Below are 14,437 nucleotides of genomic sequence, written 5' to 3'. Positions count from 1 at the left end.
TCATTTTTAAAAATCACCCAAGCATCTATGCTATTGGAAATTGAAGAATATCATCCAACTGTATCAGATTCTTCACCTCTACAGGGAATATTCTCTGTGCACAAACAGCTCTGAAGTACCTAATGGTATGCATATAGCAGACCTAGACTGATTTAATAAAGCATGAGCAGCTTGGCACAGGAACTACCTCCTAGAGATATTAATAGAATCAGACAGAGATGGAGAAGCTCATCAGCTAGGTCATCTCCATTTACCTTATAGCCATATTACGACTTATTTCTGCTTGTAATTCATCTTACATAGCTTAACTAGATGGGGGGGGGCTTTTTATTGTTTGGTTTAATGAATACAGATTAACAAAACATATATTATTTGACTATTAGCCTTAAGTAATCACAAGTCTTTCACGCACACATACACACACACACACTGGGTTTCAGATGTTTGCTAAGAAAATATTTATTAGGAATGGAAATTTAACAGAGAAAAACACAAAACATTCACCTGACTTTAAATATAGACACTAAATTTTTTCACAGAATCTCTTTTAAGGAAAAACACAAAATGAATGTAAAGGTTTTTTGTTCATACACTGGATTACACACAAGCGAAAAAACCCTAACCCAACTCCCACAACTTTATAAAGGTCACAAGGCATAGAAAACTGCATTTTTTGTCATTGTTGTACTGTTGTGTAACAAGCCCTTAAAAACAAAAAGTGATTTATTTTGTTAAAAAGTCATTAGAAAATGTATTATATCTAACAACACTATCATATTAATTTATATTTTGATAGACTTTACATAATAAAACCCTATGAATAGAGGTACCTGTGTCACACAGATAGTCTACCTTATGGAGAAGAGAAAAATTATCTGTAGTAGTCTTTTTAATATATAAAACACTAATTTGTGAAAATAAGGTTTGACACATTAGTGTCAAGTTATGCTGAACTAAAGTTCATTTCATTAGCTTGTATATCACATGAATATTCAAGTAACTAATTTTTCTAAATTCCACAAGAATTGAGTTGTACAGTGTCTTGTATGGGTGTTAATTTAAAAATGATTTCAGTTCCAACAATATAATTTATATGAAGACTATCGTGAAACTACTTGATATTGCAAGAAAATCCTTCAGCTAATAATTTCCTCCCCATGTGTAAAGTAAAAAATCAGTTGTGTTTTGTATCAGAAAATCATTAGCCTACCATCAGCTAGAGTATATTTTTCTCCTTTACTGTATATTGCATATATCTCCCTTAATTATATTGTGCTGCAAGTTCAGTTCTGGAAAGGAATAAGAACTTTCCAAGTCCACCAATTCTGAAAGTAGGGGAAAAGGTGCCAGCTGCCTGCTTTTATTCATAACTAACTTCCTAGCAGCTATATCATGGGCAGACAGCGTATCTCCAGCAAGACAATCTGCACTAACTAAAATTTTGCCTATTGCTAAAGAAGCAGGACCCTACCAGAATAAAGGGTGGTAACAGTTAGTTAAATCTCATGTAGGAATAGGTTCAGCTGAGCATGGCATAATGAGATTGCTGCAGTCAAGCAATGGTATAAAAGACAACCTTGTATGTATAGAATGGATCACCAGTGCCAAATGGCTTTTAAAAGCCCTGGAAATAGTAGAGGGTTTTTTGTACAGGATCCATTTAGGGTTAGCAACTGACAGTTCCCAGGCACCAAAGATCTGGTCTGTCAGTTGCTAACTTGCCTCTCTTTAATTCCACATTTCTTGCTACTGTTGAGAGATATCAGAGGCCAAGACTAATGTACCCAAGGGTGACAAATCTCTCCAATGTCACCCTTTTGGCTTTCCCAGCTGGGTAGCTGTTTCAGAAGCCAAGAAACAGTTTAAGGGAACTAGAAGACTGTGCAAGTGACAAAAAGGTCATTTCTAATCTGTCATCCACTCCCTTAGCTTCCCCAGTCACTTTAGTTAGAATGGAGAGGAAGAGGGAAGATTAATAGTTGGACATGGAAAGACTAGTCGTTGGGCTGAGTATATTTAGACCCCTCTCACTCCCTTGAAAAGGTGGCTGTTACAAAAAGAAAAAAGCTCCAAGAACTTTATATTTTATCTGAAAGTGACTGTATAACAAGAGTCACAAATAAAGCTAGAACACAATCTTCTATTTATCACCCCTGCGACGTCGAAGTTGGCTTTTTTTGTCCCCATGCTTCAGTGTGGTGGCTAGAAAAAAGGAGTGAGATGGGAATGTGCACCCCCATTTCTGCCCCAGCCCCCCGTGGTTATAAATAAGTTAATTTCTAATGTTTGATGAATAAGAGTGAAAAGGCAGCAAGGGGGGGGGGGGAACTGAGAGGGAGTATGTTCTTGCTGAAATGTGGCACAGAACAAGCTCCCCAAATGTCTTACATTTCTAAATATTAATGGCTGGAATGGTGTGAATATTTGGACTCTAGAGTACTCTTTACATAACTAGGACTCACTCACTCACTAGTCTTGGTCAGTGGCTTCCGTGATGCAGACAGCTGGTTGATTTAATATCTCCAAGTGGGCACTTCAAAAAACCCACAACAGGAGACTGGAATGCAATCTATAAATCATGCAGTGTTTTATATGCCTGTGATAATTTGGTAATACATGCAAGACAATGAGTAGTTAAGACATATGAAAGTAGCAATAGTTACAAAATTAGCAAAATTTTCACAGTGTTCTTACAGCCTTTACTTTAAAAACACAAGTGTATCACTTACCACCACTATTGCTCAAACATTGTAAAATTGTCTCTCAGCCATGCAAATCACTTTGAAAAGGTAAAATAAGTAAATGACATTTCTTGGCATATTTAGACAGTGAATGCAACTTGAATTTAAATTTTGAATTCTACCAGTTCTTGTAGCTAATTACTATTTCTCATTGTTCTGCAGTTAACATATTTTAATCTCAATTATATTCTGTGAGTGCCAAAGAACTAGCCACATCCACAAAGCAGAATCTTGACAGATGTCCCAAACTCTTGAATAAGCAGAAGCTAGAGAAAGTTGATTTCCCATTTCCTGGCATTTTCACCATTTTTTATTCTCACTCTGTGAACGTTAACTCTGTTGTAGTTACAGCTTTGCCTTTCAGAAATATTACACTGTCTGGAGAATTTAGACTTGTCCATTGACAGATGTTTCTCACCCAAAATAAGAAAAGTTCACGGTACCATTTTATCCCAGTTTGCAGGTTCAATTTGACACCACATCACCATCATTACAGCCAACATTACCCCATAAAACAAACTCACTTCACTGTCACGCACAGTGGGAGAAAGCAATCTGTCAGAAACTATGCCTTTGTATCTAAGGAGATAATCCAGCTTCTCCTTTTCTCATTTCATAAATTAATAAGTTGTTAATCATAATCACAAAGATTAAGCTATTAAACAGAATTCAAGTTTAGAAAATTAAGAATAAATTAGTTACAGCCTTGTAAACAATTGCTCTTTTGTGTTACATATTTGGAAGAAATCTTCCTGTGTAGTGTGAGATCAGACATTACAAGGCACACATTACACTTAAAAATTCAAAATAATAATAAAAAACCCCAGCAAGTCTCTCATCATATTTTTTATGGCAAAATTATGCTGTGGGATACTGGAAAACATAAATATAAATTTGTTTATATTACAGACATTTAAAAAGTCTTCAATGGCTGCACTATCTCTTGTAAAATATTTGTGCTATTTTATAGTGCTGTGCGATTTGAAATATTTGAAACAAATCTCAGATACTCTCCACAAAGCTGCCAGGGAAAAGGCCAGTTTTTCCATTCCGCTGCAATGTGCCTTTGAACCAACCATCTTCACGTTTTTTGTGTACAAAAACAACATCTCCTTCTTTAAGTTCAAGCTCAGCTTCACTCTGAGGAGGATACGATACCACAACTCTATATCTGCAGAGCAAGAAGATAAAAGTTCAGGTTTTTATTACAGAGACTGCCATTGTTTGCAAACAAAAAACAACTTGACACTTGCCAGATACAACTTGCAACAGGAAGCTGCCTTGAACTGTTCACATCCTTTCAAAAATAAGTGCATTTTCTAAACACAAAGTGCGTTAACATGGCAATGTCAAGTAAATACATACAAGCCAGCTCCACTGAATTCTCTGGGAAGATGTTAAGTGTTAGGAGGTTTTAAAGACAATTTTTAAAAGTTGACACGTGGCTATTATACAATTTTGTTCAGCTAAACAAATTAAACTATAGTAAAGTTTCAAATTCAGTACCTGTGAAATTGAAATGCATATTTATAGCAAAATAGTAGCATACATGATGAAATAATGCTAAAGGAGTTCACCATAACTGGTAAAAATGTCGTCATATAAATACACTGATTATAGTTAGGGACAGAAATACAGCAAGGGAAGCAAAACCTCTCTCAAATCACTTTCAGCCCTCCAACTATTCTGTCTCAAATTCAAGTAAACATGCATTGAAATATGCAGGTCTTAAAACAGTGCATTATCATTGGGTACACAGGTTTGTGCACTGATTTTGACCTGGGCGTGCTGATTTTAAAAACCCCAACAATACTCAGATGAAAGGTTATTCACAGGCAAACTTCTCACTGGGATTAAAACATAAGTGGTAAGCTATTTCACATGAACATCCAAGGAGGAAGGCTTTGTGTTATTCAGAATCAGGTTCAATTATAGAGCTCTAGAGAAAACATATGCCTTAGTTGCCATATGCATGGAAATAATTGTTCTACAATCTTGCTTAGGTGAAAGCTCAACCGGGAAATTACACATATGCATTGAAACCCCAAATACAAAAGCAGCCAAAATGTAATAACAACATGAAAAGTGCAGTAGCTTGTAACCTTTTTGTCCTTTTTGCATTAAATATATTTCCCCATAAATATTTGTTCTGATTCCGGCAAATACATAACTGCAAGTGCCACTGCAGTTTTTGTTTTTAAGAGGATACATACATTTTTATTAGGGACAGAGAACATGTTATGAGTTTAAATACATAATCTAAAATTAGCTTTCCCTCCCCGATTGTATAAATGGCTTATTATTTTGCCTGACTTCTGTTTATTAGCTCCAAACCAACTGAGTAGAAGGGCTAGAGACAGGGTCTATAAATTCTGGTTCACCTTGGTAGTGAATTTTTAATCTACTAAGCAGCAGTGAAATCCAATCTCTCTATAGTACTGCAACAATATTGTATGCATTATTTTTTCTTTAAAGTTCCATCAGATTGAAGGAAGTTGTAAAACAACAACAGCAAAGACACAATTAAGGCCTTATCTAGGTTAATTGAACACATGAATTTTTTTTAACTTTTAAAATGCAATCTAATGCAATGTAATTCAGAAATAAGTATGAGGAGAGGCAATAGCTCAGAAGTCCAGCACATGCTTTGTGTGCAAAAGGTCTTTGCTAAAAAAAAGAAGAAGAAAAAAAGGATCAGGTTAGCAGCTATTGTCAAAGGCTATTTGCCCTGCACAATTGCTCTCAGAGAACTCTTTGAGTGGCAGCCAGTGTGGGGGCAGGATTGAAGACTGTAGTACTGCCCAGAGAGCCATGTTTGCTTGCTTAATGGTTCAGCAAAGCCATATGGCTTCAACACACCCTGAGGGATGGGCTGGTGCCATCATTATACATCTTTGGGCACCCGGTGAAAACTTCCATCTTCAACCAGGCTGTTGGCTTATTAATAGCCTATACCCTTTTAAATGTGCTCCTGGGAGGGAGGGAGGGGGTTATCGATTTGTGAGGGTTCTTGTTTTTATTGTGTATTTAGTGTTTTTATCTTGTACATTTATTCTGTGAACCACCCTGAGATTTAATAAATAATAATAATAATACCACCACCTGCTTACAGTTCAGCTATGTAGAAACCATCTCTCCTTCCACAGAATAATGAAACACTGATATCTATACGTAGTACATTTTTGAGAGCAGAAGAGAGGAAATGGAACATATCTCAGCAGGTCCAGTAAAAATAAATATGCATGCTTCTTTTTTGGCCAGAACATGGGATGTTAGAGAGAATCCAAAACAACCATGCTTTCCACCCAGACCATCCTTGTAACAATGGAGAAGTCTCTAGTCAACAAATTGCTGATCACTGTCATGATCATTTCCTTTCCCTGAGTCCTCACAGCCCTCAGGCAATGTTGCTGTTGCAAATGGGGGTGGTGATGCTCTTTCCTTCTAAGCTAGACTAATTCCCTGCTCTTATGTACAGCACTGACTTTCCTGCTTTCCTCTGACATACTGGAGCTTGACAAAGAGGAGACTGGGCTTCAATATGATTATTAAGCATCTTTCCCGGCATCTCTTTTTCAAGTACTAGATGTCAAAGGAAAATTAATATTGCAAGGTTCTGAGTGCCATTCAACTACAGAACAAGCTCTACTGATCTACACAAGAACCATTCCCTAACTCAGAAAAAGCAAACAGACTCCGTCAACTGAGAAACTACAATATCCCGATACTGAAATAAGAGAAAAATGCTACTATATGAGGAAACAGAAGCAAGGTTGAGAACTCAGGTGCCTGGCCTCCTTACGATAATTAAAAATATTGATAAGGGAATAACTGTGCTAGAAATCAAGTTTCAACGGATTCAATAGTATTTGAATTTTTCAACAGAGTTCAGTTCTATTAAAAAATAATGCTAATATACACAGAATTATGAACCAGAAATATTAAGGTTGACTGAACACCTAGTTTTAATATATGAAAGAGACCTACTCAATCAGACTGAAAGGGCTTTAGGAGTGTGTGAGAGGGTACTGACCTGGTAATACTTGCTGAAGAATAGCATACTATTTCAAAAAATAAAGTTCAGGACTGTTTCCATAAGTACAAAACAAGAGTGCTGATAGATCAAGGCACAGGCTATCCAGTTTAGCATCCTATTTCCACAGTGGGCAACTAGATGCTTATAGGAAGTCCATGATAGCTCTTTCCTGCATGTGTTCCCTCAGCAACTGCTATTCAGAAACAGAGTGTCCAGCCAACTGGCTTTTTGGCTGGATCAAGTTTCCACATCATTCCTACAACACAACTGTGCAGGAATCTATCGTGGAAAAGCTATATCGGGTATAAGCCAGAGATGTGGGGCTCTCTTACTGCCACATGCATGCAATTGTAGGTTGTAGCCACTGTCAAACTACTATTACGATTTCATTTCAGAAGCAACAGTACATTTCAAACCCAGGTTAGGTAAACAATGATTTTTTAGTGATCACAGGAACAATATCAGAATTCTATTTATAGCATTTTTACTGATTAGCATTTCTAGGCCGTTTGTAGCCGTTATTACACTTTATTGACTAGAAAATGACTTACCGTTCACACACAACAGGCCTACATTCATTCAGGATTGGAGCTAATGAAGAACAGGGCTGCCGTGGAGGGGGAGCTATAGGAATACTGGAATCCAAAGAACTTGCTTTCCGATGAGTAACATCTTGCATTGATGTGGAGGTTTCATTGTCCGCAGAGCAGGACTCAGCTCTTCCATGACTAGAAGCCGATGGAACTTCTGGTCCTACAGCACCTTGCAGGGCCAGCTCCGCAGCTGCCTGCTCAACTTCCAGAGTTGGTGATGATGGTGGTGATGCTCGAGGTTTGCGCTTGGTAGACGCTCCTGAAAGTAGCTTTAGCAAACCCTTTTTTTCTTTCTGGAAATAAATAAAAACATTTGTTTTGAAGCATGAATATTCACTGTGGAGGAAAGATACCAATTTGCAAGCAACATATGAATCCTAACCATGCCTGCAAGTTCAGGGCTAAGCCCTGTTTGCCAAGGAACAATCAGGAGTGCACTTTAATGTTTCAATGGATCCTTTGCTACTGCATCTTTACCTGTTCCACACCTGATGTCACATATGACATTAGGTGTGGAGTAGGTGGGCACGGTCTTACAAAAACAGCCTTGCAGGCTATATTAGCACCTCTGCCACACTTTCTTGGGCTCAAGAGCTGGAGGTTCCCCACTGCTGTCCTAAACAGCAATCCAACTGTACAATAAAACTTGTGGTACCTAGGATGTTGAAGTATACCTGAAATGTTATCTACAAAATCCAATGAGAGAAGGAACATTAAAGTGTTCGATATTTTTGTTGCTTGCATGTTGAAAATATTCATCTCTGCTCTAAATATCAGAAGGGCCCAGGATACTGGAAGTGAAGTGTGGCACATAACAGAAGCAATGGAACTGTTATATACAAAAATTTCATCCATTTATTCAATAAAATTCTACTTCTGATATTTTAGTAACATCAGGAATTCCATTCCATTACAGTTGTTTTCCCTCCTAAAGGAACAAAAATCTGACCATACTTTACTTCTTACATAAAGAAGCCAAGCCTGGCACTAGCCTAATTTGCTGTCACATCAAATCATAAAAATATATGGTTTAATGTGAATGAACAGCATTCTGGTGTTTGTTGCTCAAAGGTTCCTGGGCAGTCCTCCCCTGCTCTTGCTGTGCTGAAGACAAAGCAAGCTGGAGTTTGTGTTGTCATGCCATCTAAACCCATGCTCATAGTTTGTTTGTTTCTTTTAAACAAAACACAAGCCAAGAACAAACCTTTGTTAATACTCATGGTTTGTTTAAAGATTCAGATGACACAAGGCAGACTCCAGCTTGTTTCAGCTATGGTGCAACAGAAACAGAAAAGCCAAAGGAATACTCTAGGAACTTTTGAAATTGTCTACTAGTCTACTGCTCATTCACATTATTTTAAATTATGGTTTAATGTGATACACAAAGCAAGCCACTATCTGGCACTAAAGGTGATAAGAATAAACTAAATGGCAAGCTTTGGAGTTACACCTAATAAAGAGTCTCCTCAATCTATTGGGTTATCTATTAAAGAAAAACATCCTGAGCGGCAACCAAAATGTCATGCTCACCTTGCCATCTCTATCTGATTTACTGACAGTAGTAATTCCTCCAGCTACTAATGTATTCTCTGGGGAAGCTGGAGCTCCAGGGTGAGCAGTCACAGTTCTCCCATTTGCATCTCCATCCAGAGATGCAGAAGTGCCAGGAGATGCTGTTGTACAAGCTAATGGGAGATTTGTCCGGTTGATATTCACAGCAGTGATGTAAGCAGCAGCATTAGAAAGCTGAGGTTGGAGCTGTTGGGAGGCAACAGAATGGTGTGGAATAATTACAGCAGCAGGAATAAGGCATGCTGAACTTTGAGCCTGAATGGGCGTCACGGTGGCTGTGGGTCTTTCTTGGCTGTGTATTGCAACTGCAATGAGAGGGGGAAACATAGTATCACGAGACTGAAAACAATACAGCATCCACTTGTGTTATTTAAAAACTTCCCTCACACTATTAATTCCACAGTCTCAAGCATTAAAAATGGCATGTGTGGGTATTTCAGTATAGCAATCTAGATCTCCAAACCATCTTTTATGGTATTAAAAGTATCTGACCAGTACCTGATGCTATATTGAATACTATTGTACAGAGATAAAATTTATATGTAAATATAAATACTTATGATTCTCAGCAAATAATATTCATAGGCAGATTCTCTCTGACACTGGAGTTGGTCCATAGCCATCATGTACTACATTCCACCCATGACAAGATACATGGGGCCTCAGAGAAGTTCATCCTGATCATACTATTACCTAAGCCAAGGAATGAAGCAATGTTTTACCTGTTCTAACTGCATTGCGAGCCTGGTTGACTGTCATTTGGCCAGTCATGTGCATAAGAACCTTGGTCTGTGGACTGGTTTGTATATGTGCAGCAGAGACCACAGCTGTTGGTACTGCACTGGCGTTCATTGTCACACCATTTCCCTGAAGTTTTTGCAATGTTCCTCCAGCAGTGGAAGTATTGACCATAGTCACCACCCTCCCTGTCTGACCAGCAGTAGATACAGGGACTTTTGCTTGGGACGCACTTGTCACTGCCCTGTTAAAAGTAATGCAAATAGTTTATGCACACCTTATTAAACCAAATAAGGTCTATTCTCCCAATCCCAACAAGCCACCACCACCACAGAAAATCTGGATATCCAAATGGAGTTACTTCCCTTTTCTTTGTAAAAGATACTTCAACTGAAAGCCTCACCTTGTGACTGGTGCCACGTAATTGCCAGGGAACACACCAATTTTGCTTGTATGCATGGATGTTCCTTTGAACCAGCCATCCTGACAACGTTCAAACACCAAGAACATCTCTCCTTTCCTCAATTCCAGTTCATCATCTTTTCTAGGAGTATATGGATAAATAGCGATATACCTAGAAAACAAAACTGTTTATAATGGTCTGCAGGAAAAACTAGACAAAAAATACTGTTCGTAAGCAAGTCATGGCTTCCCTTGCAGAGTGACTGCTGCTTGAAAATTGAGCCATGAGGGTTCATTAAGAATGGGAAGTAGCTCCTTAGGTAGTCACAGAAATTTCAATCAGAGAAATAGCTGCACATACAAAGAGTTATCCAAAGAATTCTGTACCTAACTCCTTATCAAATGTCCAAATGTTGGTGACAGTTAAAGAGTAACATGTCAATAGTTGAAAGAACCATTCTTGATTTCATCTGTCTTCCGTCATTTGCATATATCCCTTGAGGGTCAATATAGAAGCCTACTTGTCCATTGGCTTGTCCAAGTTGTAACTAAGCTCCTACCCAGGAGACCTGATTTGGTCAAGAATCATTAACTATGTCCCAGGACTTTTGCCAGTGCAGAGGCCTGGTTCATACATAGTGTTAAACCACAGTTAACATTAACCATAATTAATATTAAGCATAGTTAATAAATAATAATCAATGCTGAGGCATCTGGCAGACAGTAACTTAAACCTCGATTTATTACATCTCAGAACAGTTAAAAGTACCAGCAAGAGCAGTATGATTTTTTTTTTTACATTCATCACTCATGGCACTGTAGCTTTTGGGCAGTGACACACATCTTTAACAATAGTTATAGAGGAGATCTGGGTTCACACATAACACTGTTATAGTTAACATTATCTAAGTTTTATACACCATCTACAAACCTTTACAAGCATAGTAAAGCTTTTGGATTCACACATGTTGCTACACCATGGTTTAATAGATTATGGTTTAGCATTATGTGTGAACGAGCCTGCTGTGTCAGGCAAAACCATTCCAGGGATTTTCTGTACCTCATATAATCTGCTATTGTTGTTCATGGTAGCCAATCTAGATCTTGGTGCAATGAGAACCTTGGCCATCCCTTTTACATGCACCAGGCACTTTTCACCCCAGATGACAAGTCAAACATTCCTTGTCTATCCAGAAATACTTGAATTTTTTTCCTTTGGCAATTCTGCTCTTTGATACCATTTCAAGGTTATACTCAACAAGCTTTTATTTCACTTACACACTTGGTCTTGTCTGTGGGCGCAAATGTGCTATTTGCTCAGTTGATCCCGCTGCAGATTTTTGAGCTGCTCCTGAAGGCAGCCCAGCAGAGGTTGGAGCAATTATTGTAGCAGATAAGAGAGGTGGTGGTGGCAGAGGGGGATTCAGTGTCTAGAAATAAAATATTCAGAAATTTAATGTCATTTTGGCACTAATATTCAGCTGAAAATACACACAGTTACACACTCCCAAATTGACTTGGATCCAGTGGTCGTGAGTAGAGGTTCCACTGTACACCAATTTCTCCATTTTCTGATACAATGTAACGGGACAATCCCTTGTATTTCTTTTTTAAAAAACAAAATTTTAAGCAACAAAGAAACAAGCTCAAAGCATTGCGTCTAAATACACATTTCTTTTTTAATGACAATTTTATTGAATTTTTAAAACCATATTAAACTCTAAAACTAATACTCATTTATAAGAAAATACAAAACATAATTGTATAGGCAAAAGGAAAGGAAAAAATAGAGAAATAACTACTTAAGTCTCTTTATAACATTTATTTCATTTATCCACACATTTCAATGCAAATTTGTGGCATAAATCCCAAAGTTTTTCAAACATATTTCCAATATTCAGTGGTCTGAAAAGGACTGCAATCCATGGCTGCTTTGAAACCAGAAGCTATAATGCAGTAAGCAACAAATTTCAACAACAAGCCACCCAAACATTACTTTGTTTTTCTATATGTTTTTAGCTGTTCTTATTTTTATGTGAGCTACCTTGAGTCCCTCTTAGGGAGAAAAGGCACGGTATAAATAAATAGATAAATAGTTAAATAAAGTAATAAAATAAAATAGCTGTTCCCTTTGACAGCAAAATTCCCTTTGACAGCTGGGATACAAAAGGTACTTCTTACTGTTTTAAGTGCCATTATTCAAAAATTAGGATTGAAAATTATGAGATAAGCAATGGAAAGAGCGCTTTTAACTGGCAATTTCTAATGGGGCTCTATTCTTGGATCCCTTAGTTACTCTTTTCATTTGTAAAACTTCAGACTATTCTCTATGTTGTTGCTGATACTTCACATTATGTCAGAACCAGAGATACCCAGCCACTACAGATTATGAGTGTTCAAACCAGGACAGGGGAAAAACACACAACCAGAAAATTTAATTACTATTTAAAAATGATGGGCATGCCCACAACATCCCTGAAAAGTCTGCTACAGCCTACCAATCAGTAACTATACAGCAACAACTTCCACACACTACATTGACACAAAGGCAGCCAACCCATACAGGCTGACCTGCAGACAGTTTCATCACATTGCCATACCCACAACATGATAACTAGGCAGCAGCCACAGAGATCCATTAGGCATCTGTTAAAGCAGGAACAAATACATTCATGAGGTTGCTTGTTCCAATCCCCCTCCAAATGGAGTAAACAGGCAACCACAACAAACAAGGGAGATCCACATATTCAAAGCAGAAATAAAAGTTCTCAGGAGGCAGGTGGTTCCAATTCTACCTGATTTACTTCCTCTTTCCTTTTAAAGCATGGGTAGGCAAACTAAGGCCCAGGGGCCGGATCCGGCCCAATCACCTTCCAAATCCAGCCTGCAGACGGACCGGGAATCAGTGTGTTTTTATATGAGTAGAATGTATGCTGTTATTTAAAATGCATCTCTGGGTTATTTGGGGGGCATAGGAATTCGTTCATTCCCCCCCCACACACAAAAATATAGTCCAGCCCCCCACAAGGTCTGAGGGACAGTGGACCGGCCCCCTGCTGAAAAAGTTTGCTGACCCATGTTTTAAAGAGTTGTTTAATGAAAAGAGGCTGATCAGAGTAGTAGTGGCAACATGCAAATGAAGTCACACACAGTCACTGGGGCCCTGGTTCAAACACCCTCAGATATTTGGATGCTGATATATCTCATATCCTGTGCTGTACCATAGCCAGGGGTTAGCATTAGCATTTTAGCATCCTTGGGCAAACTGCAAGGTGCTTCATAACTATCATCATCATCAATCTTTATTACGGTCCAGAGACCCAACAAAACATTACAAATCAATACACAGTTCATGCAGCCTTCATAACTATCAAATGGGAATGTGCTTGTTTCTGGTCTCAGAGTATATGATTAAACCTAGCAGTTACTATCCTTCTAAAGCACTTAGGAACCAGGAAGTAAGAAATAGAGGAGTGGGATCAATGGTCTTATTTACAGAGTTGAAAGCTATACTACTCAGTATAGAAAATAACCATTATATAGTTCCCTGACACCTGAATCCATATTACGTATTTCTAATCAGGTGACATGACTGGTTGGTTGGTTTGTTCATACACATAGATAAATACCCTGGGAAGTACTTTGCCCTTGATTAAGAGCTGTAAACACTTTCTAGCTCTTATCAGATTAGCAAGCATTAAATCAAGCTAACAAAGTTCAATAACTTGACTAAATGGGATTATTTATTCTGTCAATGCAAATTGAAACAGCTCAGAAACAATTAACCACTCACTACAGCCAAACATACACTTTGCATATTATGTATTGGAAAGTGTCAGAAAATAGAAGCTCACATACATCACTCAGCAGCAAATACATGACAGTGTATATATAATAAAAGGTTTTACTACTTTTTACAGGTTTCTACTCCACTTAACAGCCCAAGGACTTTCTGTGCGACTTCCCTACATATTCTTCACAAGAATGATTTTCTTCATAAGACAATTCAGGTCATTTTCAAAATGTGAATACAAAATGTGACTAATATCCATCCTACAAGAAGCAACCTAACATTTCAGAAAATACGCATTGCAACACATTCTAGGAAACGTGCTACTTTAAAATTGTGAAACTAGTCCCATGAACCTGTAAAACCTCAAATTGTTTTTGAGTAGCAGCAACTAAAGCTGTGTGGCAAACTATGTTTCAAAAACCCAAGCCACCTCCTAACAATTCTATAATCAAGTATATATCCAACAGTTTGTATAAAATTTTCTTTAAAAAATTAAAAAAATACCAGTTTCACTTATGCACTCATCCGTACCATGTGCAGATTCCCGGCTATCACAGAGAAC

At 37.9% G+C, this 14,437-nt stretch overlaps 1 protein-coding gene across 3 annotated transcripts in view; it reads right to left on the bottom strand.

Annotated features, from left to right (window-relative positions):
• Positions 1–434: 434 nt before the first annotated feature.
• The window catches only part of SH3RF1 (SH3 domain containing ring finger 1), a 46,186-nt gene continuing 32,183 nt past the window's right edge, over positions 435–14,437 (bottom strand). For all 3 annotated transcript variants that reach the window (XM_081208806.1, XM_081208807.1, XM_081208805.1), the window contains exons 7-12: positions 11,361–11,512; positions 10,084–10,254; positions 9,665–9,924; positions 8,901–9,247; positions 7,329–7,663; positions 435–3,912 (exon numbers count right to left, since the gene is read on the bottom strand). In XM_081208806.1, coding sequence (XP_081064932.1) covers positions 3,744–3,912; positions 7,329–7,663; positions 8,901–9,247; positions 9,665–9,924; positions 10,084–10,254; positions 11,361–11,512 — 1,434 coding nt within the window. In that variant the 3' untranslated portion in view covers positions 435–3,743. The remainder of the gene's footprint in view (positions 3,913–7,328; positions 7,664–8,900; positions 9,248–9,664; positions 9,925–10,083; positions 10,255–11,360; positions 11,513–14,437) is intronic.

This window comes from Podarcis bocagei (assembly GCF_964188305.1).
Source record: "Podarcis bocagei genome assembly, chromosome: 9".
NCBI lineage: Eukaryota > Metazoa > Chordata > Lepidosauria > Squamata > Lacertidae > Podarcis > Podarcis bocagei.
Note: the sequence above shows the minus strand (reverse complement) of the source record. Positions and strands in the feature narration are given on the sequence as shown.